This window comes from Rhinopithecus bieti, unplaced genomic scaffold (assembly GCF_001698545.2).
Source record: "Rhinopithecus bieti isolate Rb0 unplaced genomic scaffold, ASM169854v2 scaffold_21649, whole genome shotgun sequence".
Taxonomy (NCBI): domain Eukaryota; kingdom Metazoa; phylum Chordata; class Mammalia; order Primates; family Cercopithecidae; genus Rhinopithecus; species Rhinopithecus bieti.
The window spans coordinates 3,900,790-3,927,782 of NW_016811584.1; the positions used below are offsets into that span (position 1 = coordinate 3,900,790).

Sequence of the window (26,993 nt, forward strand, 5' to 3'; positions counted from 1 at the left end):
AAAAAAAAAAAAAAAAAAAAAAAAAAGAATAGTGGCTGGTATACAGCAAGTGCTCATAAGTGTTATATAAATTATTTCATTACAAAAAAGCACTACATCTTACTAAGTGATTTTTTTTAATAACAAAAGGTTTTGATGTCTGAAGGGGTAAATAAACCTGGGCTACACCTAAAACTTGGCTATCCTGAATGAATCATGCCTTCAGAACTTTTTTTAAAAATATGCTTTATTGAAGAGAAATTCACATTAACAGAAAATTGACCATTTCAAAGTGAACTATTCAATGGCACTTAGTACATTCACCATGTTGTGTAACTACCACCTCTATCTACTTTCAGACATTTCTGTCACTCCAAAATAAAACCCCTTACCCATTAAATAGTTTCTCCCCAATCTCTCAAGTCCCCAGTCCCTAGCAGCCAGAGATCTGTGTTCTGTCTCTGTGGATTTGCCTATTCTGGATATTCCATAAAAGTGGAATCATACATTATGTGACCTTTTTTCGTCTAGCTGCTTTCACTGAGCATGTTTTGGAGGTTCCTCTACATTGTAGCATGTGTAAGTACTGCATTCCTTCTTATGGCTGAATGTCATTCCACTGCAATACATACAAATGGCTGAGTGCTATTCCACTGTAATACAAACAACATCATTTTTTAATGCATTCATTTGTTGATGAGCACTTGGGATGTTTTCACATTTTGGCTACTGTGAATTGTGCTGCTATGAGCATGTATGTACATGTACTTGTTTGAATATCTGTTTTCCATTCTTTTGGGTATATACCTGGGAATGGAACTGTAGGGTTATATGGTAATCCTACATTTCACTTTCTGGGGAACTGCCACAGTGTTTCCCCACAGTGGGTGAACCATTTTGTATTCCTACCAGTAATGTACAGGGATTCCAATTTCTCTACAACCTTGCCAACACTTATTCCCATGCTAGTGGGTATTAAGTGGTACCTCATTGTGATTTGAACTTGCATTTCCCTAATGGCTAATGATATTGAGCATATTTTCATGTGTTTGTCTACCATTTGGATATCTTATTTGAAGAAATGTCTATTCAAGTCCTTTGACTATTTTTAAATTGAGTTGGTCTTTTTGTTGTTGAGTCTTAAGAGTTCTTTATACAGTCATCCCATTGGTATCCACAAAGGATTGGTTCCTAGGACTCTACATGGATACCAAAATCTGCAGATGCTCAAGTCCCTTATATAAAACAGTTTAGTATTTACATATAATCTATGCACATCTTCCAATATACCTTAAATCGTCTCTATATTACCTACAATACCTAATACAATGAAAATGCTAGGGAATAGTTATACATACTGTTTATTTCTATTACTTTTATTGTTATATTGTTATTTTTATTTTTTTTTCCTGAATATTTTTCATGTGCACTTGGTTGAAAATCTGTGAATGGGGAATCTGCAGATATGGAGGATGGACTGACTATATTCTTGGTACTAGAATATACTAGAATGTTTTCTCTCTATGTATTCATATATAAACCAGGACACATATTGTATCAGATATACAATTTGCAAATATCTTCTCACATGCTGTAGGTTGTCTCTTCCCTTTGTTGATAGTGTTCTTCGATACACAAAAGTTTTACATTTTGATGAAGTCCAGTTTATCTATTTTTAAAAACTTTGTTGCTGTGCTTTTGGTGTCATATCTAATACTATTGACAATGCAAGGTCATGAAGATTTACTTCTCTTTTTCCCTAAGAGTTTTACAGTTTCAGCTCTTATATTTACGTCATGGAAACATTTTTAGTTAATTTTTGTATATGATATGTGGTAGGAGTCCAACTCATTTTTTTGCATGTGGATATACAGAATCATTTGCTGAAGAGACTATTCTCCCTCTATTAAATGGTCTTATAGCCCATTTTGAAATCAAATGTATGGTTTGTGTATTAGTTCCTTCTCAGGCTGCTATGAAGAAATATCCAAGACTTCGTAATTTATAAAGGAAAGAGGTTTAATTGACTCACAGTTCTGTATGGCTGGCAAGGCCTCAGGAAACTTACAGTCATGGCAGAAGGGGAAGCAAACATGTCCTTCTTCATAAAGCAGCAGGAGAGAGAAGTGCTGACCAACGAGGGGAAAGCCCCTTGTAAAACAATCAGATCTCATGAGAGCTCACTATCACAAGAACAGCATGAGGGTAACTGCAGCCATGATTCAATTACCTCTCTCCGGGTCTCTCCCACAACACATGGGGATTACGAGAACTACAATTTAAGATAAGATTTGGGTGGGGACACAGCCAAACCATATCAGTTTGTTTCTGGACCCAGTTCTATTCAGTTGGTCTATATGTCAATCCTTATTCCAAAGCCAAATTGTTTTGGTTACTGTAGCTTTGCAGTAAGTTTTGCAATTGGGAAGTGTGAATCCTTCAACTTTGATCTTTATTTTCAAGATTGTTTTGGCTATTTGGGTTCCCTTGCTATTCTACATGAATTTCAGATCAGCTTTTCCATTTCTGCAAAAAAGGCCACTGGAATTTCTAGAGAAACTGCATTGAATCTGTAGATTGCTTTGGGTAATACTGACATCTTAACAATATTAAGTCTTCCAATCCATGCATGTGAGATGTCTATGTATTTAGGTCTTCTTTAATTTCTTGCAGGAATGTTTTGTAGTTTTCAGTGTACTGTCTCCTTCTTCATTACATTTATTCCTAGGTAGTTAATTATTTTGGATGCTATTGTAAATGGAATTGTTATTTTTAGAGTTTCTGAGAGATGAGGTTCTATTATAAATAATATTTTATAAATGTTTAATTTTAAAATATAGTAGATATTTTAATCAGAATAATTGTGAGTCTTGATATACAGATATTCATGACCCATTTTTGTGGGTTCTACTATTGGCTACTGGGCACCTCTGTTATACTAAGACCACACCCCCTTTCTTGTCCTGAGGGGATTTGCTAGGAAAGGGCATTTTGAGTTCAACACCACTACAGGAAGGTATAGAAATACAGACTTAAACCAATGAGATTTGGGTATGATGTGCATTCACCTGATTTGGAGATGAAAACAGAGGTGAGGAAACATCCAACATAAGAATAACAAATATTATTACAACTAATAATACATACTAAAACCACAAAATCATTCTGATTATTGGTGGAGGTAAACTTGTGCACTGTTGAGGAAAGAACAGTCAGAGGCCTGGTCTTGAATTCCATCTTGTGTGACCGCAGCACAAAATGCCTCACTTCCATGGGACTTCTTTTATTTATCTGTCTAATTAAGACATTGGATTCCAGCATCTCTAAAGCCCCTCCCTGTTCAGTGAGTGTATTAAGGCTAGATGTCAGTGTTTCTAGATTCTCCGTGGCCTTTGAAGGAATAAATTTTCTTCACATTGCTTGACACTCAATAAAGGTTTTATTGAACCGAGAGAGTGAATGGATGAATAGTTAAATAAATAGCCAATTTTTAATTCATTAGTTAATCAAACATTTATGGTAAGTTACCAGTGCCAGGTCTTTTGCTAGAGACAAAAACATGAAAATACAGGGTCTATGCCTTTCAGGGGCTCTTAGTCTGAAATCATACCTTTAATTTTTCTCCTCTCACATTTCTGAACACAGAATACACAGAACATAGAGCACAGAATATTTGAGAAAGAGCCCTGAACTGGGGAGTCAGGAGACCTGTATCATCATCATTGGTGTAGCATATCTTGCTTCACAGATCATAACTTGATCTTCTCTCTTCTCATTTCTCTCCTCTGTCTTCCTTTCACTTAACCATCTACACAGATATTATCATTGCTTGTTCTTCTCTCCTTGTTTTTCTCCTCTTTCTCTTATCTATCTACATACCCATTCTGGTTTTATTTTAAACACAGAAAATTATATGAGTTAATCAATAATTCAGTCATACAAATGCCTAAAAATGCCAGCTCATGTCTTCTCAAGAGTCATAAAAGTAATAAAGTAAATCGAATCAGTATGCTTTACTACTTGTCCAGCAAAAGTCATTTCTCTGGAAAAGTGAAAACTGATTAATTGCTTGAAGCAAGGTTCCAAAAAATTCACTTTCTATTATATCTCACCGTGTAAAGAGACAATAGAAAGGAATTAGGCAAAATTTCCTAACTTGGGTGAGTTTCAGAAGTTCTAGACTGAAATGATAGCAGTTTAAACAATCCAAGGACAATAAAGTACTGAGCTCAAGTAAGCACTTAATACAATATTTTTAAATGAAATCCCAGTGTGGAATTTAAGAAATAGGTTAAAAAGTTTCCTATGATAAAGTTCTCAACACAGACTAATCAGTCTTTGCAGAATAAAGACAAAAAGATATCTGCTACTTATTGCAATATAGACACCCTCAACACAGCCAGTCACCAAATCTTGGCATTCTTACTCCATGGCATCTCTTGTATCTTACCTTTTTAAATTTATCTCTCTTCTACCAGCACATGAGAAACAGTACACTGAAATAACTAGGAATATGAGCTAGGAACCCTACTGCAAGGTTCAAGTACTGGCTGTACTATTGAAGAATTGTGTGACATTGTGCACATTACTTGACCTCCCCATGCCTCAGTTTTCCTATATATAAAATGGGGATAATGGCAATACCCATCTCACAGAGTTGTTATGAACATTAAATAAGTTCATATCTATCAGTGTTTAGAACTCTGCCTAGGTCACATCAAGAAGTAATGCTGTAATCATCACCACAATTATCATCATCACCATCTCCACTATCATCATCGTTATCACAATCATTGCATCACTTCTACTGCCCACCTCCTTGACCAAGGACACTCAATTTGTCCTATACTATGTTATCCTTTGTCCTTTTATGTGTAATTGTCTTCATAACAAACTCTTGTATTAACTCTTCTAATGTCTATAATTACACACAGAACTCAGAGGACAGGAACTGAGCTCTACATCTTTATGTCATCCTAAATATGCAGCCTAGTGTTGCAATATTGTATTATACCTTCCACCCTGCCACAATACTGAACTTGTTCCTTAAGCATACGAGATCCTTTCATGATGCCATGACTTTATATATATATGCCCTTTTCTCTGCCTGAAATGCTTTTTCTACTCATTTTCCTATTTGCATTGGTTGGAAAATAATTATTAATACTTTTCCTTCAAGATGCAGTATAGGGCTAGGTGCAGTGGCTCACACCTTGTAATCCCAGCACTTTGGGAGGTCAAGGAGGGATCATTTGAGCCTAGGAATTCAAGACCAGGCTAGGCAACATAGTGACGCCCTGTCTCTACCCAAAATAGAAAAAATTAGCTAGGCAGGTGGTACACACCTGTAGTCCCAGCTAATCAGGAGGCTGAGGTGGGAGGACAGCTTGAGGCTGTCTGCAGGGAGGCTGAGGCTGCAGTGAGCCATGATCATGCCACCGCACTACAGCCTGGGCAATGGAGTGAGACCCTGACTTAAAAACAAAAACAAAAAACAAGATGCAGTTTGGAAAGTTAATTTCCTAGATCAATATCTCCCAAACAGTGGCTATGGACAGATACTAATCCATGAAGTCATTTTCACTAGTCTATGGTGAAAATGTCAGCCTCCATTCCTAAATTAAGACCTTCTTACTTTGTGCTTCGTGTGTGAGTGTGTGTGTCTGTGTAAATGTCCTTTCATTTAATGAAACAATCAGAATAACTGTAGTTTTTCTTGTTTGTGTGTTTTAATCTTCCAATTTGACAAATTCATATGTCGGCAACCTATGGTAGTCAAGGTTTTCTTAACTTGACAGGTCTGTGAAATCCAAGTGCCTCATGAAACGGCTCTCTCAAGTAAGGGGCAAGTGCTCTAGACTCTCCTCTTACTGCTAAGTAAGCCCATCAGGGAAGTTACCATTGGGATTTAATCTACTATTACATGTAAGGTTTCTTGCCAGACCCTGAGCAGGGAAGCAGGGGCTGCATCATCCTGGTGTCTGGTGAATAGAAGACAGATAAATGTTTAACATCTGCACACTGCATTATCATTTATGCACATCCACTTTTGTATTTAATTGGATCTCTACAATAACCTTATAGTAATCAATGAGAAAGCAAAGCTCAGAGATGTTCAGAACTCACACAAAACCACCAAAGTTGCTGCAGGATCACAGCAATGGACTGTGTGGGAACATTAAGTCATGTCTTAGGCTCTACAATACCAACTTAACTTTTCTAAGATGTACTTGGTTTACACACTTTGTTTGCACTGGAAATACAATAATAGCGCTTTACCTAATCAAGGAATAAGTATCATCATCATTTTACTGATGAGGAAGCTGAAGCATAAAGATAGGGTGTGTATAAGGTGAAGTACTGGCAGCTAAGATGAAAGGAATACAGGGTTATACGCCACAGCACCTTGAACCACAGTGTGCTTCCCCATGTCTATTCAGAACATTTCAGGCAATCTGAGAGGCTACATTCATAAGGTTTCTTGTCAGGCCTTCCAAACACCTGAAAGAAATCACACCAATGCTTGTTCTTAGACTCCCTTACGGATTATCCATTCACTTTTAATAAAATCAATTTTTAAACATAATAATATTTATATTATTTAAAAGCTCCAGTGATACTACAAAATTATAAGAAAAAAATCACTGTTACCCTTTCACCTAAGGCTGCCCTTACATCTCCCTTGTCCCAAAGTCTTGCAATGCAGAGGTAAGTATTTTCAAGTCTTTCAGTTACATCTTCTAAATCTTCCAGTGTTTATTTCCATACTTATAAATAGTAGCCTTGTACTGACATTTTTTCACCTATCAGTTTTGGATAACACCTCTGACTTCAATTTTGAAAAACAGAGGATTCACCATTCTTAAGACACCACACCATTTTCCTTCCCTCCTCTCATCCTTCTAATATGATTTTCATAATTTTTGGATAAATTCTTATTCAGTGTTTTACATTACTAAGATCATACTAAAAAGTTTATACTACACACATAATAGAATGGTGAAATATCCAAAACAGTGACAACACCAAATGCTGGTGAGAATGTGGAGTAACAGGAACTTGTATTCACTGCTGGGGGAAATGCAATACAGTACAGCCACTTTGGAAGACAGCTTGCAAGTTTCTTACAAAACTAAACAGGCTGTTACCACACAATCCAGCAATCACATTCCTTGGTATATCCAAATGAGTTGAAAAGTGTGTCCACAAAAAAACCTACACAAAAATGTTTATAATAGCTTTATTCATAATTGCAAAAGCCTGGAAGCAATGAAGATGTCTTTCAATAGGTGAATGGATGAATAAACTGTGGTACATGTATACAATGGAATATTATCCAATGCTAAAAAGAATTGAGCTATGATGCTATTAACAGACATGGAGGAACCTTAAATGCATATTACTAAGTGAAAGAAACCAATCTGAAAAGGCTACATACTATATAATTTTAACTATGACGTTCTGGAGAAGGAAAATTAGGGAGGCAATTTTAAAAGATGAGTGGTTGCCAGGGGTTGGGGGAAGAAATAAAGAAATAGCTGCAGCACAGAAGACCTTTAGGGCAGTGAACCTATTCTGTATACTATAGTACTAGACACAGGTCTTTACATATTTGCAAGAACCCAAAGAACGTATAGTACCAATAATGAATTCTAATGTAAACTATAGACTTTGGATGATAATGATGTCTCAATGTAGGTTCATCAATTGTAACATATGTACCATTCTGGTATGCATGTTCACAGTGGGGAAGGCTGCACGTGTGTGGGGACAAGGGACATGATGAAAACTCTATACTGCCCGCTTCATTTTGCTGTGAGCCTAAAACTGCTAAAAAAAGAAAAAAGTCTACTTAAAAAAAAGTTGTGCACATCTGAACTACATGATATATTACGATATTTCTTCTCTTGTACAACTTTTTGTTTTCCTTGATGTTGATTATTGTTTTGTTTTGTTGCAGGTTTTCTACATTTCTAACATTAATTATTTCTAAATCCTCCATTAGCACTACAACATCACAATCAATTTTATTCTTCATGTTCAAACACATCATACTCTATGTGATACATTTTTTTCCTGGAGACTTTTCTCCTGAAAGTTTCCATTTTTCTGCTAAACTCTGGACAGTCTGCCTATAGATGTGCTGTCCAAGAGTCATCCTTTGAATTCTTTTGAGCTTAATTCTAGAAATCCCTTTGCTTTTTTTTCTTAAAGACTTTACTTTTTTGTTTTAAATTAAATTAAACTTAATTTAATTTAAAGTTCTGGGGTACATGTACAGGATGTGTAGATTTGTTACATAGGTAAATATGTGCCATGGTGGCTGGTTGCATCTATCAACTCATCACCTAAGTATTAAGCCCAGCATGCATTAGCTATTTTTCCTGAAGTTCTCCCTCCTCTTGTCCCCTACTCCCCAATAGGCCCCAGTGTGTCATTCCCCTCCCTGCGTCCATGTTTTCATTGTTCAGCTCCCACTTATGAGTGAGAACATGCTGTGTTTGGTTTTCTGTTCCTGTGTTAGTTTGCTGAGGATGATGGCTTCCAGCTTCATCCACGTCCCTGCAAAGGACATGATCTCATTCCTTTTTATGGCTGCATAGTATTATTCCCCGGTGTATGTGTACCACATTTTCTTTATCCATTCTATCACTGATGGGCATTTGGGTTGATTCCATGTATTTGCTATTAAGACTTTTTTGGAGCAGATTCTTTCTTTGCTTTTCTCCTGGATGAAATTTTCTGTTTCTTGATTCCTATATACTTCTTTTTCTTCACCTACTCATTCATTTTTGTGGAGAATATCTTCGAGATATTTTCTGAGAAACGATGTAAATAAGTTTTTGAGGCCTTGTATCTTCATTCTGCATCATTTGATTGATAGACTGGATGTATACAGAACTTTAGGTTGATAACAATTTTTCCTTAGATTTTTAAAGGTAGAGTTTCAAGGTCTTGTATCATCTAATGTTGCTATTAAGAAGTTAGATAACATTCTTATTGCCAATCCTTTGTACATAAATTGTATTTTTTTTCAATTGTGGAAGCTTAAAGGATCTTCTCTTTATCTTTCCTGTTCTAAAATTTCACAGTGGTGAGTCTTTTTCATTAGTTGTTCTGGCATGTGATGAGCTATGTCAATCTGAAATTATCTGTCCTTGAATTTTGGGAAATCTTACATTTCTGTTTCTTCTAGTCTCTCTTTCTGGAATCCTTTTACTCTGATGGTGAACTCCCTGGACTAATACCTAATATTGTTAGCATTTCCATCCTATTTTCAGTCTTTTGCACTTATTTCTCTTATTTTTTGGTTTTATATCTTCAGAGGAAGAAAACACCATCTAGAGCCTCAAAATATTTCCTAAGTTTTTGATACCCAATGTCCATCATTCACTCAAAACTTATTAGGCATACCAAGAGACAAGACCAAGGGAAAAATAAACAGATAACAGAACTAGGCCTACATATAGATCCAAATATTGGACTTGTGAGCTAAATGCTTTAAAGTAACTTTGATTAACATATTTGACAAATTTGTTAACAAGATGTAGAACTCCATCTTATGAATGGAAACCACAAAAAAGAATCAAATGCAAATTCTAGAATCAAAAAATAAAGTAACTGAAATTAAGAATGCTGAAGTATGCATTCATTCTGCTCTGAGATAAATGCCTACATGCATGCCCCAAGAGAATAGAAGAATGCTTCTAACACCATTATTCATAACAGCTGAAAATGGATAAATAAAATAAGGTATATCCATTCAATAGCATACTATACAATACTGAAAATCAGAAAATTACTGTTATGTGCCACAACATAAATGAATCTCACAAACAGTGTTTAGTACAAGAAAGTATACATGAAATATGTACTATGTGACTCCATTTCTATAAATGTAAAAGATAGGTAATATTAATCTGTTAGAAGCCAGTATAGAGGTTACCTCTTAGGAGAAGGGAGAAAGTGATGATTGGGAGGAGACATAAGCAGGCTTGTAGGATGCTTGTAATGCTTGGTCTGGGTGGTGGTTACAGAAATGTGTTCACTTTGTGGTAAGACCTCAAGTTGTACACTTATGTTCTGCATGTTTCTACATATATATAAAATTTATAATATAGTAACACAATATACCTCAATAAAATGTTTATTGAAGTAAAACAAAAACACATTATTCTTATTTTATAGATGCAGTATCTTTTCTTAACTCTGAAAAAAAACATAGATTTTCCCTACCATATCCATTTCCTTCTTGTTAATTTTGATATCAAGTGCCTGATGCACCCATGTTCAGAAGCTCTCTGATTCAGTTTCTCCAGAGACTAAATCTCCTGTGGGTTGGTTATATGGAGTTAGAGCAGAAACCTGGGGTCCTCCTATAGCAACCTATACAGAATTTTGGCCAATCTCCCTGTTTTCAGCCCTCATCCTTAGCCTGCCTTTGCCAGTATGTAAAGCTGCAAATTCTTGAGCCTCTCTGAAACTCCTTGGCAAACCTCTCTATAAGCCTAAAGGTTTCAGCTTTCTTTGCTCTTCTAAGTCATTACTTAATGTTACAAAATTTACAAATGTCTCTAGTCTGTTATTGTCTCCCCTCCTATATTCTTTATTCTGGTGGATTTATGCCTTTTTTATTCCTATCTTGTAATTTTAGTGGGGCTTGAGGAAGGATCGGAGATTGAAACATGAATTCACTTTGCTATGTTTGATCCACTTTTTTTTTACATTTATTTTAAAATATTAATCAGGTTATGATTCACCTTCTATGATCTGATGTACACTGCACAAATATTTCTAAAAATTTTGAGGCTTCTTATTCGCTGGGTGCCATTTAAAAAAATGAAATATTTCACTTTCTCGTATAGTCTGTAAGTGGTACATAAGATGAACAGCCACACTGTGGTGTGTGATCTCTTTGGAGAGCTGTTAATACACTGCTGTAACTTATTATCAAATGAAATTTATAGGCACAGTGTCCTGTTCCACAGAGTGAGCCACATCAAGATTTCTCAGGTACTCGCCCAGATGGAGCAGTAATCTAAAGTCTAGATAGAAACTTCTAAGTAATCACCTTTGACATCTTATATGCAGCCCTGCTTCCTGGACTTCTAGAAGAATTGATTTAACAAATAATAATCCCAGATGAAAATCAAAAGGAGGCATCAGTATTCTTTCAATACTTTTGGTTGTTTAAAGCCATCTTAGCAGTATGGTGTGCTACCTTATGAATTCCAGGGAGCTGAGTTACCTGCAGAGTATATTTATAAATCAAATTATGAACAATTAGTGTAAATATTTCTAGTCTCTCTAGAAACATGAGGAAGAAGTCAACTCTTTTTCCATTTTAACTTGATCACTAGAAAATTAATATGATTTCTCCCAAATGACTTCCTGAAATGTACACAGAGTAATAAGACAGCATAATGGACAGAGATTTTTGGATGCCCAACATCTTTTGCATACCCTTCCTAATTTGGTGACTTTCCTACACAATGAGTCCTGCCTCCTTAGTCAGGAATCAGACGTTGCTTTGCCTACCTCCCTTGTGTAGCATGCAACCTAGATTCCACAGATCAGAAATAGCCACACCAAACGTTTTCAGTGGAGACAAATATGAAGAAAAAATATCTACTTCTGATAAGGGTGACAGGGAAGAAAACATCCTACTTTCTGGGGCTGCTGTAACAGAAATTATGGAACTTATAGCCCAGCATTATGATGTGACTTATGGAGTCTCTGTATAGCTGCAGTAGCTCCTGGCAGTGGGTAGGGGTGGCAAGTGGATGGGGTTGTCCTTAGATAAGTCTTGTGGTAGAGGCTGGATTCTTCTTGGCTATAGGCTCTAAGCTGACTCTCTAAATATCCTTGAGATTCTATGAACTGTCTAATTTCCTTAAACAAATTCATTTTCTTTTTCAACCACCCAAAGAGGATTATGTTGTTTGTAACTAAGGAGCCTAAGACAGATAGCAAGTGTTACCATAAAGAAAAAAGAAAACGACCACAAAGAGAAGATTAATACATTTTTTGTGACATTCAGCTATAGTAAAAATAAACATTTGATCCAGAACAAAGAAATCAGCATGACTGTGGACAAATTTACTTTAGCAGACATAAACTGCTACCAGAAACTCATACTATCCCAAAGGTACGGCTAATTTTAAAAATACATCAGAGAATTAAAAAATCTTGATAGCAACCTGAACGTACCATCTTTATCAGCAGTATCTTGAGGCTTTGATTTTAAGGTGAAGATCTTCCGTAGCTTACAGTTAGCTGAGACAACAATTCCGTCCAATGACTGGAAAACTGCCCCCTTGAATATTTCACTGGTGAATGCCACCAAGTCAATGCATAGATTGCACCACTAAAATAGAGAGATGCAAAGAAGAGTAAGTACCTTTCATTATCACATAAATGAACAAGCCATCTATATGCAGACATTCAGAGAGTTGAGGCAGTTATCTTGATCAGCAGGCCCCAAACTAATTTTCCCCTTTAGGTAGATTTATCTCTGTTTTGGCTTAAAAACGGACCTGATCTTTCCAAAGAAATCACCATAATTCTAAATTATACATTGGTCGTCAGACTACAGAATTCCCATCATGAGACAACACTATGACAACTTTGGGAAAGAACTCTCTATCTGTAGGCAAGCATGCCAGCAGAAGCTAACTGCAGGTGTGTTAGATCACTTACATCTTGAAAATCAGAGATAAGTAGCCAATTGTTCCTTCAAGGGGACTCATTTGATCACAATTAGCCACTCATATTTGTTGAAAAAGGCATGGATGAAATTAGAAGCTGGGTTTAAATTGTGGTCAGTACTGTCTACTTATAACCAATTAACCTATCGTACAGAAATAGATTCTTCTAAAGAATTTGTAATTATGCCTGGTATTTGCCAGTTTTCAAAGTACTCTTTTAGGGACTAATTTCTGCCCATTAAACAATTAGGCCCCTCAATACTTCATCAAACGAATTTTCTAAATGTTTAAGAAAATGAAAAAAAAAATCATTAGCAAGGAAATTGAAGACTTTTTTTTTTTTTTTTTTTTTTTTTTTGAGGCGAGTCTCGCTCTGTCGCCCGGACTGGAGTGCAGTGGTGGGATCTTCACTCACTGCAAGCTCCGCCTCCCGGGGTTTACGCCATTCTCCTGCCTCAGCCCTCCGTAGTAGCTGGAACTACAGGCGTCCGCCACCTCGCCCCGCTAGTTTTTTTTTTTTGTATTTTAGTAGAGACGGTGTTTCACCGTGTTAGCCAGGATGGTCTCGATCTCCTGGACCTCATGGATCGCCCGTCTCGGCCTCCCAAAGTGCTGGATTACAGGCTTGAGCCACCGCGCCCGGCCAAAATGAAGACATATTTAAGACTATAGGACAAAAAGCCAGAAAATAATTTTGAAATGAAAAGTAGTATTAATATTTTATGTGTTTCTTTTAAAATATTGGGCTCTTCCATTATTTGCTTAGAAGCAAAGTTTACATAAGGTCCTGTGTGTGTGTATATATATATATATATATTTTAAAGACAAATCTTATCTATCTAGGAATGCTGATTTTAATATGGAGGTGAACCTTAGGTTGTTTCCACAGTAGAAAAAGTAAAAGACACCAAAATACATTATTTATTAAATACATGAAGAGTATTTTCTGCATAGATGTCTCAACAGTAAAATTACATTTGCAGGCTGTGGCAATGCTCTGGTCTTTGCGGAGAAAGGAGCCTGGTGTCAGCAAAGGCAGCATGTAGACTGAGAGTAAAGTAATAGTGTGATTGGCTTGACTGGCAGAATGTTGAACACCAGAGAGGAATGAAGTAATGTAAGATGGCCCAATGAGGCCAGGTTTCAGAGCATCCGGATAGGGTAAAGCATCATTGTGGCTCTTTACAAAAGAATGTGCAAAAGCAGAGTGTTGAGAAGTTTGGACAAACCATGATGCAGGAATATTTTGAGGTGGGAGATGGGGTTGGTCGGGGAAAGGAGGCAGAATGGAGAGCACCAAGGCACAGAAAGACTAGCTCGGTCCCTGTCAGTCATCTAAACACGAAGTAAGGAGGGCTGGCTAGGAAGCTGATGTAGGAAGCAGAGTATAAGGGACAAATCCAGTAGATACGCCACAGAGTGGAATGCTGTGGCTTGGTGAAATGCAGGTTATAGGGGATGGATGTGTTGGGGTTTCTAGATATCCAATCATAATTATTAACCTTATTATTATATTAGCATTATTATTGTTGTATAAATGTGGTTCCTAGTCCTAAAAGATTTCTTATCATGCCCCAATCCCAACCATTTAGCTGGTTCATCAGTCAGCAATTCCAGTGACCCATTCTTCCCCACACATGCTGAGTACCTATCACGCGTTAGACTCTGGGCTTGGCTGCAGGGGTACAGACATAAATAAGACAGTCCTTCCAGTCTGGGAAGGAAGGCACACATGTGGTATCTACCTAATACAGTTACTACAGAGGGAGCTCATGGTGGGGATGTGGGGAGGTTTAGGAAAGCCTTATTTGAAAAAAACATAAAAAAAATTGTATTATGGTATTATATGCAAATATAAGCCAGATAGCACCAAAAGTTTCATACAAAATACAGTTCTTTGTCACCCTACCCTCATCTAATCATACTGTAGACTCATTTAACTGTTTCTTCCCTTTGTATTTTAAAGTAATGCCTCTTGATTCATCAATTTTAGACACTATCTACTGACTTCCTAATATGGTAGATAAGACTTAGCTAGCTAACACCCTGCTTCCCCTACTTCATCCTCCCTGGATAATTATTTGTTTCTCATTTGCTCTCATTTTTTCCCTTAAAGTCCATATTATTGTTTTCTTTTTTGTGACTATGTAAATACTGTATACAACTGAGCCAAGTGGCTCTCCATGATTACCTTTTCCTTCCTTATACAACTTTAAAAATATCTTTACAGTTAACCATTGTTTTTTAAAATTATGTGCTTTATTTTCTTTGACTCTAAGTCTTCCCATCTAGGAAAGACTTGGAAGTGACATCTGAGTTTGGTTTTGAACAACAAATACATTTTCCAAGCCCAGTGTGGCATGGACATGACATGCTGGGCATTTCTTCTCGGGGTCCTGCCCCTTTATTACCTATTTAGACCATCTCCAGCTGGCTACACTGCCAGCTCTGCTTGGGAGTCAGTTCCAACCTCCTTCAAAAACTCTGAGTTCTAAGAAACCAGATCCTTACCCACTATACACTTTTCTTATCCATCATGGTCATGCTCCTTTTATTCTTTCAACCTGGATTCATGCTTCGTGGAATGTACTAAACAAATAACGGTATGCATATGTGTGTGTGTGTATGTATGAACACATGAAGATGTGTGTGTATGTGCACTGAGTGTGGGCATTGAGTGTATGTGTGCATGCTTACACACATACACTCAATCGTTCATTTTATAATCATTCAACAAATAAATGTCTGGGAACTGATGACTTTATTTAATGAATCAATTTCCTGGGATACAGATGGGGGTGGTTTCTAAAAAAGACGGAAATAACTTTCACAAATCCCCCTTGGTTAGAGGGAGCAGAAATTATTTTTTGGTTTAGCTGATACTGATAAAGCTTCCAATTTTCATATGCTTCAACAAATAACTCATTGTTCATATAAATGCTGTGATATATTTTCTGAAATATTGGAAAAGTGTATAAACTCTCTACTACCAACAGGTAGATTATCTGAATTACAGCTGAACTTTATAAAATATTACTTTCATTATTCTTGATGATATTCACTCTTAAAAATCCCTTTTTGACATCTTTCTTGATCTCTAATTACTATATTCCTATGTGCAACTCTAGTCCAGCAAGAAATAACTTGATCTAAAATGTCCATAATTATTGGTCCTTCTGATGCATAAGAAGTATGCCAAAGAAGACAGAAATCTGAAAGAGAAAAGACAGTTCTATTCAGTATGTTGCTTGGATTAATAAGTAAGTTTATGCTATTTATTTCCGGCATGGAATTTTGCATAAAGGAGTTGACTGGCAAAGGGTGACAGAATGATTCAAAGTATGAATTTCTAGTTTTTACTAACTCATGTTGGGAATATGGCTTTATTACACTGTTGAAAGGAGTGCAATTCTGTGAACACACACACACATACCCCACAAGTTCTAGTGCATCAAATAATAAATCCTTGGGGCATATTTTGATTCCCTATGCTCCTATTCTCTGCCATTACTATAGAAAAGATCTCAAGAAATTAGTTACATTTGTCAGTGCAGAAAAAGCCTGTGTTACTAACAGTGCACAGTTCTAGCCAGCACTGTCCTTCCAAAAGGAAATGACAAACAATAAACCACAATTTCATACCCTGGCAATCCTAAAGTACATCACTTCACAGAGTTTTAGAACCTCATTCTGTTTTCTCACTCCCATAACGGTATATAGAGACCAGGGTCTTATGATGTTTATTCTTGTGGCTTTAAAATAATTTTCACTTTAGTTATAATTTCTCGATAGAAAATCAGCTTACAATGACCTTATTCATCTCCATTACTATATTGTGTTTAATAAGTGGTATAAGCAGAGATTGAAATTGTAATTTTATATTTACAAGGTTAGAAGAAGCAATTACCTATTACTAATGTATTAAAAACATTTTCCCTAGGAAAAGCAAATCATGACAAGTCCTTCTACGGAGAGAGGGGAGGAGAGGAAGGAAAGCTGGGGCTGACAGAGCTGCCAGACCTTGCTTTTGGCTGAACCAAGAAAGGGCAAGTTTCTTGCAGAAGTATTGTCACAATACCTGTTCAGCAATCCGTGTGTACCTTCCAATTCCTACCCACATGGAGCAAACTATCTCTTATTGAAATCATAGTTTCATCCTCAAGCCACTTTCACCGTGCCCCCTAAAATTCTTATTTATGAAAAGTACTTACATTCTCTGCATTTTTCTAAGAGTCTTAGACACGTTACTATCAGTGAAACATAGCTTTTTTCTGAGATATTACTTCTCCTTCAACTCTGGAGTTGAAGTTCACTTATGGGGTTCATTTGTGCTTCTACAGCCCTCTATTTTGAGGTCAAGGAGCTGGGAGGCAGTGGGAGAGGGTGTGCACTTCTGACTTGGAATTCTATCATCTTTGAAGCCCAAGGCATTGCAAAGACAGGCTCCACTACCCTTTTAGCTTTACCAGTCTTTATTCAATCACTCCCTGGACATTCCTGTCACTCCTACAGATGCACCCACACAGCGTCCTCTATTCACACTCCTGAAAAAAGCTGGACCCAGGTTCATCTCATCTTCTAACATCCTGTTCAACATCCTAATGGTCCTTTAACTCTTTTTCCTTTAAAAACCTGCCTCTCCTCTGTTCTGAATCCACTCATAAGGTTACATTTTGAGACTTAACTTCATTATTCTGAATTCATTCACTTTTAAAATTTTGAACTGGACATTATTTTAATTATCAAGTCACACAGTCTATTTTTAAAAAATCTGTTTGGAATCTGCCTCTAGTTAAACCATACTGCAACTCCTTTGAAATATATTCTCCCCAGGGATGCAAGAGTCTGGGCTCTGGAGCCAAACCGTCTGGATTTGGATACCAGCCTGCCTCACCACTTACTAGTTATATAATGTTCCCAGTTACTGAACCTCTCTGAGCCTCCTTTTCCTCATTTATAAAACGGTGATAATAACACATGTTCCTCATATAGTTGTTTGGATTAAATGTTTAAGTACATGCAAACACTTATAATAGTACCTGGTATATCATTTGTGCTCAATAAATGTCAACCACAAAATCTTTCTGGCTTTCATACTATGAAATGCACAGATGTTAAGGATAGAATTCAATTAGTTTTGACCATATCATACACCTGCATACCACATCCCATCAAGATATAGGATGTTTTAATCACCCCAGGCAGATCCTGTGCAGCTTCCCAAATAATACCAGAACTCACCTCTCATAGGGGCAACCACTGATTTCTTTCACCTTAGATTATTTGTGTTTGTTCTGTAACTTTATATAAATGGAATCATAGTAAATGGTGTCTTTCATTCAGCATAATATTTAAGGCTCATCAGTGTTGTGTATATTGGTAGTTTTTTCTTATTTTGCTGAGTAGTACTCCACTTGGTGAATACACCACAATTTGCTCATTCTTCTGTTTTGAACAGTTAGCTTATTTAAAGGTTTTGGCTATTATGAATAAAACTGTTGTTATTGGTATCTGTGCCAATACCACAGTGTCTTAATTACTTAGGCTTTAAACCAAGCCTTGAAATCATGAGATATAAGTACTTTTTGGAAACTGTTTTGACATATTCTAAGTCTTTTGACTTTCCATATAAATTTTAGAATTGGTCTGTTAATTTCTGCAAAAACAGCCTGCTGAGATTTCAACTGGAATTAGATTGAATCTACAGATCAATATAGAGAGCACTGCCATCTTAACAAATACAGTCTTGCAATCCATGAACACAGTATCTCTCTCCATTTATGCAGGTCTTCTCCGACTTCTCTCAGTAGTTCTACAGTTTTCAGTGTAAAGACCTATATACATATATATTGTTGAGTTTATTCATGAGTATTCAGAGTTTTAATGATATTGAAAATATCTTTTAAACCTGAAACTTTTAATTGTTTATTGCTACTGTATAGAAATACAACTGATTTTGGTCTACTGACCTACCTTACATGCTGTGACTCTCTGTTAAACTCATTTACTCTAGTAGGTTGTTGTGTTTTTATAGACTCCTTAGAATTGTTTACATAAATGATCACATTGTTTGCAAAGAAAGTTTTACATTTTCCTTTCCAATCTTTCTATTTTTAATTTTTTAATTGTCTTACTGCACAGGCTGGGTCCTCTAGTTCTCTAATACAATGCTGAATACAAGTGGTTAGGGTGAATATTCTTTTTTTTTTTTTTTTTTGAGACAGGGTTTTGCTCTGTGGCCTAGGCTGGAGTATAGTGACATGATCACTGTCAGTGGAGGCTGACCACAGCCTCCGCTTCCCAGGCTCAGGTGATCCTCCCACCTCAGCTTCCCAAACAGTCGGGACCACAGGCATAAGCCAACATGCCTGGCTAATTTAAACAAATTATTTGTAGAGATGGGGGTCTGCATATGTCGTCCAGGCTGGTCTTGAACTCCTGGGCTCAAACAATCCTCCTGTCTCAGCCTCTCAAATTGTTGGGAATACAGGCATGAGCCACCATGCCCAGCCATGGTGGATAGTCTTGCCTTATTTCCCATCTTAGGGAGTAAGCAGTCAATATTTTATCATAAGTGTGATTTAGTTGTAGGCTTTTCACAAAGGCCCTTTACCAAGTTCAAGAAGTTTCCTTCTATTCCTAGTTTAATGTAAATATTTATCATAAATGGCTCATAAATTTGTTCAAATAATTTTTCTGCATCTATTGAGATAATTTTATGATTTTCCTCCTTTATTCTGCTAATGTGATAAATTATATTGATTTTCAAATCAAGACCAACCTTGAAATCCTGGAATAAATGCCACTGGATCATGGTGTTAAGGAGTCATATGTCCACGTTCATGAGGGATACTGATTTATAGCTCTTTTGAGAACTTTTAATATCTTTGTCTGATTTTATATCAATTATACTGGCCTCATGTATAAGTTGGGAAATGTTCCTCCTTATTTATTATTTGAGAAAAGAGTTTTAAATTGGTATTATTACTCATTAAATTTTAGAAGAATTATCTGTAAAGCAATCTGGACCTGGATTTTCTTTTACGGAATGTTTTTCAAATTCACTTTCTAAAAATAGATATAAGGCTATCCAGATTTTCTATTTCTTCTAGTATCAATTTTAGCTATTCGTGTCTTTAAAAGAACTTTCCCACTTATCTAAGTTGTCAAATTCATTGGCATAAAATTGTTCATAATATTCCTTTCGTTTCCTTTTTCCCCACTTTCATACTTGATAATGGCAATGCGTATGTTCTGTCTTTTTTTTCTTGATCAGTCTAGCTAGTGATTTATCACTTTTATCAATCATTTCAAAGAATCAATTTTTGGTTTCATTAATTTCTCCATCACCTATTTTTTATTTCATTGAATTATTCTTTTAATTACTTCTATCTTTCTGTACACATCAGTTTAATTTGCTTGTTTTTCTACCTTTCTTAGATGCTTATATAATTAATTTTAAGTCTTTTTTTCTTTTTGAATGTAATCATTAAAAGCTATAAACTTCCCTTTAGGCAGTGACTGCTTCAGATACATCCCACACATTTTGGTATGCTTTATTTTCATTATCATTTAAAATCAGCTATATTATTTTTTAATATTCTAATTTTTTTACATATAGATTACTTAGAAGTATGTTACTTTATTTCAAAGTGCTTGGGGATTATCCAATCATCTTTTCTTTATTGATATATAATTTAATTCCCTTATAGCACAGGGCACACTATATATGATTTCAATCTTTTAAATTTGTTAAATATGGCCTAACATATCATATATTTTGGTGAATGCCCCATGTGCACTTGAAAATTATGTGTATTCTGCAGTTGTCAGATGTTCTACAAATGTCAAATAGGTCAAATTGGTAGTGTTTTTCAAGTCTTTATCTTTAGTGATTGTCAATTTCTGGGCAAGGAGTCTTGAAATTTCCAGCTACACTTGCATATTTACCATTCTGTGTTTAGTTTTGTTAGTTTTTGCTTCATGCATTTTGAAGCTCTGTTATTAGTTGTGTGCACATTAAGGATTGTTATATCTTCTTCATCATTTAACCTCCTTATCATTGTGAAACATCCCTCATTACATACTGTTCCTCGTCCTGAAGTCTAATTTGTCTGCTATTAGTATAGATACTCTAGCTTTTTTATGATTAGTATTTGCATGGTATATCATCTTACTTTCATCTTTTTATTTGTAACCTGTGTCTTTAGAGTTAATGTGCACTTTTTATAAACAGCATGCAATTGTCTCTTGCTTTTAATCAACCTAACAATCTCTGCCTTTCAATTGGAGCATTTAGTCCATTTCCACTTAATGTAATGACTTTGATATGTTTGAGTGGAAGGCTACCATCTTGCTTTTTGTTTTCAATTGGTTCCATCTGTTCTTTGTTCTGTTCTCTAATCCTACAATCTTTTGGATTGAAAACATTTTTTTTAGCATTCCGTTAACTTCCTCAATTGGCTGATTAGTTATTGCTATGGTTTGGATATGGCTTATTTGGCCCCACCAAGTCTCATGTTGAAAGTTGGTACCCAATGTTAGAGATGGGGCCTGGTGGGGGTGTTTGGGTCATGGAGGCAGATTCCTCATGTATGGCTTGGTGACATTCTCAAGGAAGTGAATGAGTTCTCACTCTTAGTTCTCATGAGAACTGGTTGATGAAAAGAGCCTGACAATGCCTCCTCTTTCTCTTTCTGTCTCTCTTATTTCAGCTCTCACTATCTGTGCACAGGCTAGCTCCCCTCCCCCTTCCACCATAAGTGGAAGCAGTCCGAGGCTCTTCCCAGATTCAGATGCCAGTGCCATACTTACTGTAGAAAAGTCTGATATTTTCCTCCAGTAGTACTTATCTCACAAGACTAGTTTGGTGCTTCCCATAGCCCATTATCAATAATTATTTACACGTTTGCCTTTTCTGCCACATTATAATCTCCTCAAGAAGAAAGACCATGTTCCATTCACCTTTGGATTCAAATCATCTGGCACAGAACTTGGCCCACAGCAGGAACTCAATCAATATTTTTTAATTAAAATAAACTGTAAGTTCAGAGGTTTATGATGATACCATATTTACAAGTTAATAAACATGGATTCATGTCAACAGAAAATAGTAAAATAATAACAACATCAGCTAACAGACTGAGCACTTACTATGAGTATGGCACTGTTTTAAGTCATAACCTACTTAATCCTAACAACTGGTCTATTAAGCAAGTTCTATTATTGCACTATCTAACTGTTGAGGAAACTAAATCAGAGAGATCAACTGATTTGCTCAAGGGCCTATAGTCAGGAAGTGACAGAACCAGAATCTGAACCCATAGCATCTAGCTCCAGAGGCCACATGTTAATCCTAACAGCACTCTGCCAATTTAAGCATTTTGAAAATGGAGTGACCCAAAGCTAAAGCTAGGTAATCATCTGTTTTCCAGAATAAACTTATTTTGAATTAGTTGTGCCTACTTAACCATTCAGGACCAGCATAAGAAGGCATAAGACAGTTCTCCTTTCCCCAGATTTCTTCAATACCCATATTAGACTCAGTAAGTAGGGAAAGAAAAAAGATATTTAAAATATTCGGGCCAGGCACAGCGGCTCATACCTGTAATCCCAGCACTTTGGGAGGCTGAGGCAGGTGGATTATTTGAGGTCAGGAGTTCAAGACCAGCCTGCCTAACATGGTGAAACCCTGTCTCTCCTAAAAATACAAAAATTAGCCAGGTGTGATGGTGGCTGCCTATAGTCCCAGCTACTCAGGAGGCTGAGGCAGGAGAATTGTTTGAACCCGAGAGGTAGAGGTTGCAGTGAGCCGAGATCGTGCCACTGCACTCCAGCCTGGGTGACAGAGTGAGTGAGACTCCATTAAAAACAAAAAGAAGAAGAAAAAAAGAAGAAGAAGAAGAAGGAGAAGGAGAAGGAGAAGGAGAGGGAGAAGGAGAAGAAGCAGAAGAAAAAATAATATTCACATAAATGAGATGAAAACATTAAAAATCTCTCAATCACGTACCATCAACATTACAATGAATTCTAGGTTAGAATGGTATCATTAAGAAACATTCTCTAATTGTATCTTGTACATATTTCTAAATGACCTTTTGTCTGAATAAATCTGCCTCCTCCATTCCCTTCTCAATCAATGACACTCAAGAAATTAAACACTACTAAAAACCTCAAACTTCCATTGGCTCTAGGGGAAAACGATCTATGAGGGGAAGTTTTAAAATATTATACGAGACTTCCAGTTTGTAATAAAAGCTATAAAATATTCCATCAGAGTTGTGGTTCAAGATGGAATAGCTCCTAAAGAGTAATTTTATCCATTTAAATGACAAACACTGGGTATCTTAATTCTAGAGGTTACTAAAAGACTCTGGCATTATAATTTATCATAGCACGTTGTTATATCTCCAATGAATGATTTATGCTGAATGATATCTCATAACTGAACTTCTTATTCAAAGGGAATTAAACCTACTGTACATTAACACATACTTTGGTAATGAGACATTGATGTTCATCTGACACCAGCATCAACTAATTGAAATTACATTAAAGAACTAAGATTGATTCCAGTGAGTCTCAACTAAGTGGGTACTTCTACTATTTAATCTGATAGTTTTTAATTTTTAAAATTGTTCTTGCCATTGAAAACCCAAGTTAAAAGCATAAATTATTATAACTTAAATATTAAAGTGACTCTTCACAGCTAAAATAACATGAAATACAAAATTTTATTTGAAAGGAACATTTAAAGCCATTTGGGACAGAAAGTGGCCTATGTTAAACATTCATTTTGGTGTGGCTAGAAGAATATTACCTTTATTTGCAGCCTCTGGCTACCTAAAGGACTTAGCTAAAAAACCAAGGCAAAGTGGACCATTTGGCATTTGTCCTGTAAATCAAGGGTTGCCAATGAACACCTAGAAGGCCCAGGCAGAAAACCGAAATGAGTGACGCAAGAAGGGTCTGAGTCCACCAGCATATCTTATGAGTGAAGAGGATTCAATTTCACAGGAGAGCTTACACCTTCTTAGAAGTGTGTCATTACTACTTACCTCTCACCGAGTGCTTGTGTGCGATAAGGCAGGTCAATGTTGAAAATCTGACCTTTTCAAGGAAGGTCTGAAATTAGGAATTTTACATGAAATTTCCTGATTTATAAATGCTAGCTGAAATGCTTTCAGAATGCTGTTTTGAGGTTTGCCAACAAAATATCTACTAGTTCCTAAGGGGTAGAAAGAAGTGAAGAATGCTTTGGCAAAAACATCAACACCAGGAAGGCCCCTAGAGATGGCATCTTGAATGGGTGAGATGCTCTCTGCCACCTTGCTGTTCTCTGGAGAAATTTCCCCTAAAACACAACTCAGCTTTAATTAAATAAGGACTCTTTGGGAATAGAGCATACTAGCAGCAGAAAGGAAAGACCCTCTGCTGCCAAGCACCTCTTGGATTGGGAGGAATGAGAGCAAGTTTTCAAACCAAATTTCTTAATATTTGAATATTCATGAGCATTTGTGGAATCACCAAGCACATTTAGAAAGCTTATATAATTTGGCCATGATAAAATCATTATTTTTTTTCTCCCATGTCAGGAGACACTTTAAGACTTGCCGATTTGTTCAATAAACATTTATTGATCACTTACTATATGCCATGCACTGATAGGGACTGGAGATAATATGCTTGTAGTCTACTGGGAAAATAAGACATGCTTGTAGTCTACTGGGAAAAACAGACAAGTAAACAGATTGCTAAAGTGCAAGGTGGAGAGGTATTATGAGGGTTATGAAATTGTGAATGGCAATGATGAGCTATGCCCAAAATATCTAATCTGTAGAGGGGAAATCATAGTGCGCTTCCTGGAAGAAGTAGCATCTATAGATGAGACAGGACTTACAATCCATATCTAGAACTTACTCTGTGCCAGGCACTGTTCTAAGAGCTTTATGCTTATTAATTCATGTAAATCCCCACAACAACCTTAATGGTGTGTATATTTCATATTACCTGCATTTTATAGATGAGGAAAATGAAACAGAAACTTTGCACAGGACCACAAAACTAGTAAGTGTCAGAATCCAGATTCTATGTTCTTAACCCCTACATACTATTTATATGTTATATATGTAATAAAATATAGAGTAATTAGAACATATTACAAGTAATTATGACTTGATGATCTCACTGCATTGGCATATGGGCCTGAGGAGAACACCATGGAAATAAATGCCCTATCTGTTTCTTATTGTTTAGGTCTGCTTCAAATTTTTTCTAGATTTACCATATTTGGAAGGAAAGTTCTAGATATGCTATGACCATTTTGCTTTTTAAAATTTAGCATAACATGAGCTGAAGTCACCTAGGGTAGTCACTAATATGATTTCTTCATATCACTAATTTTTTAACAGCCATATTTAACTTTCTTGCCTACATCTGTTTTTTTATATTCTCTATTGAGCCACTTGTCTAGGGGTAGAAACATGAGGAAGACAGATGAATTGAAAAGGATTAGGAAACTTTGCTCCACAGTACCTATTATAGCTCCTTTCTTTATAAATACTAAATTGTTTATGTCCTTACATACCCTGCACTGTAAACACATAACACACATTCATCTGAAAAACTCATTTATCGAATATGAAAGACCTTTCAGTCAAGTTCACTTTCTATCTCATCAAGATACTTGTGTGGTTTACTTATAATAGAAAGATAATATTTTATTTTCAAATACTGGATTTTCATGAATGTACACTGTGTGTGGGTTACAGCCACATACATAATGCTCAGATTTTGATGAAATATCTAGACTTCAGAGGTAGTTAACTGACAAGGGTGACTGAACTCACAAAAGCAAGGTAGTGACAAATTTGATTTATTAACTACACACTGAATAGTGTATTTGTCTCACATGGGCTTTAACTCTTAGATTAACACTGAACTCTGAAGAATCTTACATGAATAAGGAAATCAATACCTAAACACAAAATGATGAACACAATTTTATTTGTAAGGCATTTCCCTAAATGTCTTAAATGGTTTAACTTCAATAACTGGAGTCTTCACATTTAATGTTCAAGCATTTATGGATATTTAATATTAAATGAATTTTTAAAACTTCTACTGCAAACAGAAACCATCCATTTATTCCATGATCCAGCTCATTTTTATTACAGGGCTGCCAATCTCCAAAGTTATGTTTAATTCCCATTTTTTACTTATGTCTACATGAACAGCAAGCCCAGCAGATCTGCCTACTGAAAGAAATGGTCAGTATGCACTCCATGCTGCCACTTTCCGTCCTCTTAGCTCATGGCCCTGTCTCTTTCCCGATATACCAGAACTTCTTATTACAGTTACTTATGATTGCCACGTTCCCTAAATACTTTCCAATCTCAACTATTCTCCCTTGTTGGAACCTCCTTGGTTCTCTTCAGCAACGCTAGATCACTGGGCTTGTCTGTATACCATGCAGCTACCCTTAATGCTGCTTGTTCTCTTCCAGGAGCACTACTCTCCCCTTCTTCAACTGGTTAATGCCTTTCTGTCTTTCAAGGCCAAGCTCAGGCACCCACTTTTTCAGGGGGCCTTCTCTGACAACTCTCCTTTTATTCTGTAGTTCATTCTGATTCTTGCTCTCACAGAATGTACCACATTGTATGGAAAAGGTCTGTTTACATACATGTCTTAGCTCATCTGACTATAAGTTTCTGATGTTGCTTCACATCCATTCCTCCGCTGCTCCCCTACCCTCATCCCCACAGTCCTCACTAACCCTAATCTGGATGATTGCAAATAACTTCCTCACTTCCAATTTCTACCCCCTCCAAATCACTGCAAATATTACCACCAGATTAATCTTCCCAAGGCACAGAACTGACTGTGTGGTCCTTCTCTAGCCCAAAAGCTTTAATGGCTTCCTTTTCTCTACCATAGTAGTTCCCAAAGAGTGGAATATGTACCATTTGTGAAATGATTTTAGACTGTATTTGGGTGTGGCATTAAATAACTCTGGATCCCGGAATAAAAATGTCCCTTTATCAGTTTTCCTTCAGTCCTAACTATGACAGGGAGAATGGCTGAACATGTATCTAATCCTTGATAAACTCTTTTTAACAAAGAGTAGCCCTCAGGACAGAGCCTTAAACAAGAAACAGTACCCAGTTAGACTTTAAAATATTGTTTTGTTTTTAGTATGCTTATTTTATGTTGTATTTTGGGAAAATTACACTGGTTTTCCACTTGTAAAAGTGGTACAAAGTTTTCTTTTAAAATAAATTTAAGCCAAAAAAAAAAAAAAAAAAAAAA

General features: G+C 36.3%; 1 protein-coding gene and 1 long non-coding RNA gene across 9 annotated transcripts in view; one reads left to right on the top strand and one right to left on the bottom strand.

The window, feature by feature from the left end:
• The window catches only part of CFAP20DC (CFAP20 domain containing), a 300,976-nt gene that overhangs the window by 147,961 nt on the left and 126,022 nt on the right, over positions 1–26,993 (bottom strand). For 7 of the 8 annotated variants that reach the window (XR_001889627.1, XM_017894221.1, XM_017894224.1 and 4 more), the window contains one exon: positions 12,190–12,346. Coding sequence is in view for 7 of the 8 variants with exons in the window: in XM_017894221.1 (XP_017749710.1) it covers positions 12,190–12,346 (157 nt within the window). In the remaining variant the exon portion in view is untranslated. Of the gene's footprint in view, positions 1–12,189; positions 12,347–15,723; positions 15,856–26,993 lie in introns of those variants that run through there. The other variant, XM_017894227.1, reaches the window with a different exon arrangement.
• LOC108543632 (uncharacterized) overlaps positions 1–26,993 on the top strand; it is a 203,943-nt gene that overhangs the window by 80,919 nt on the left and 96,031 nt on the right. The window lies entirely within an intron of this gene.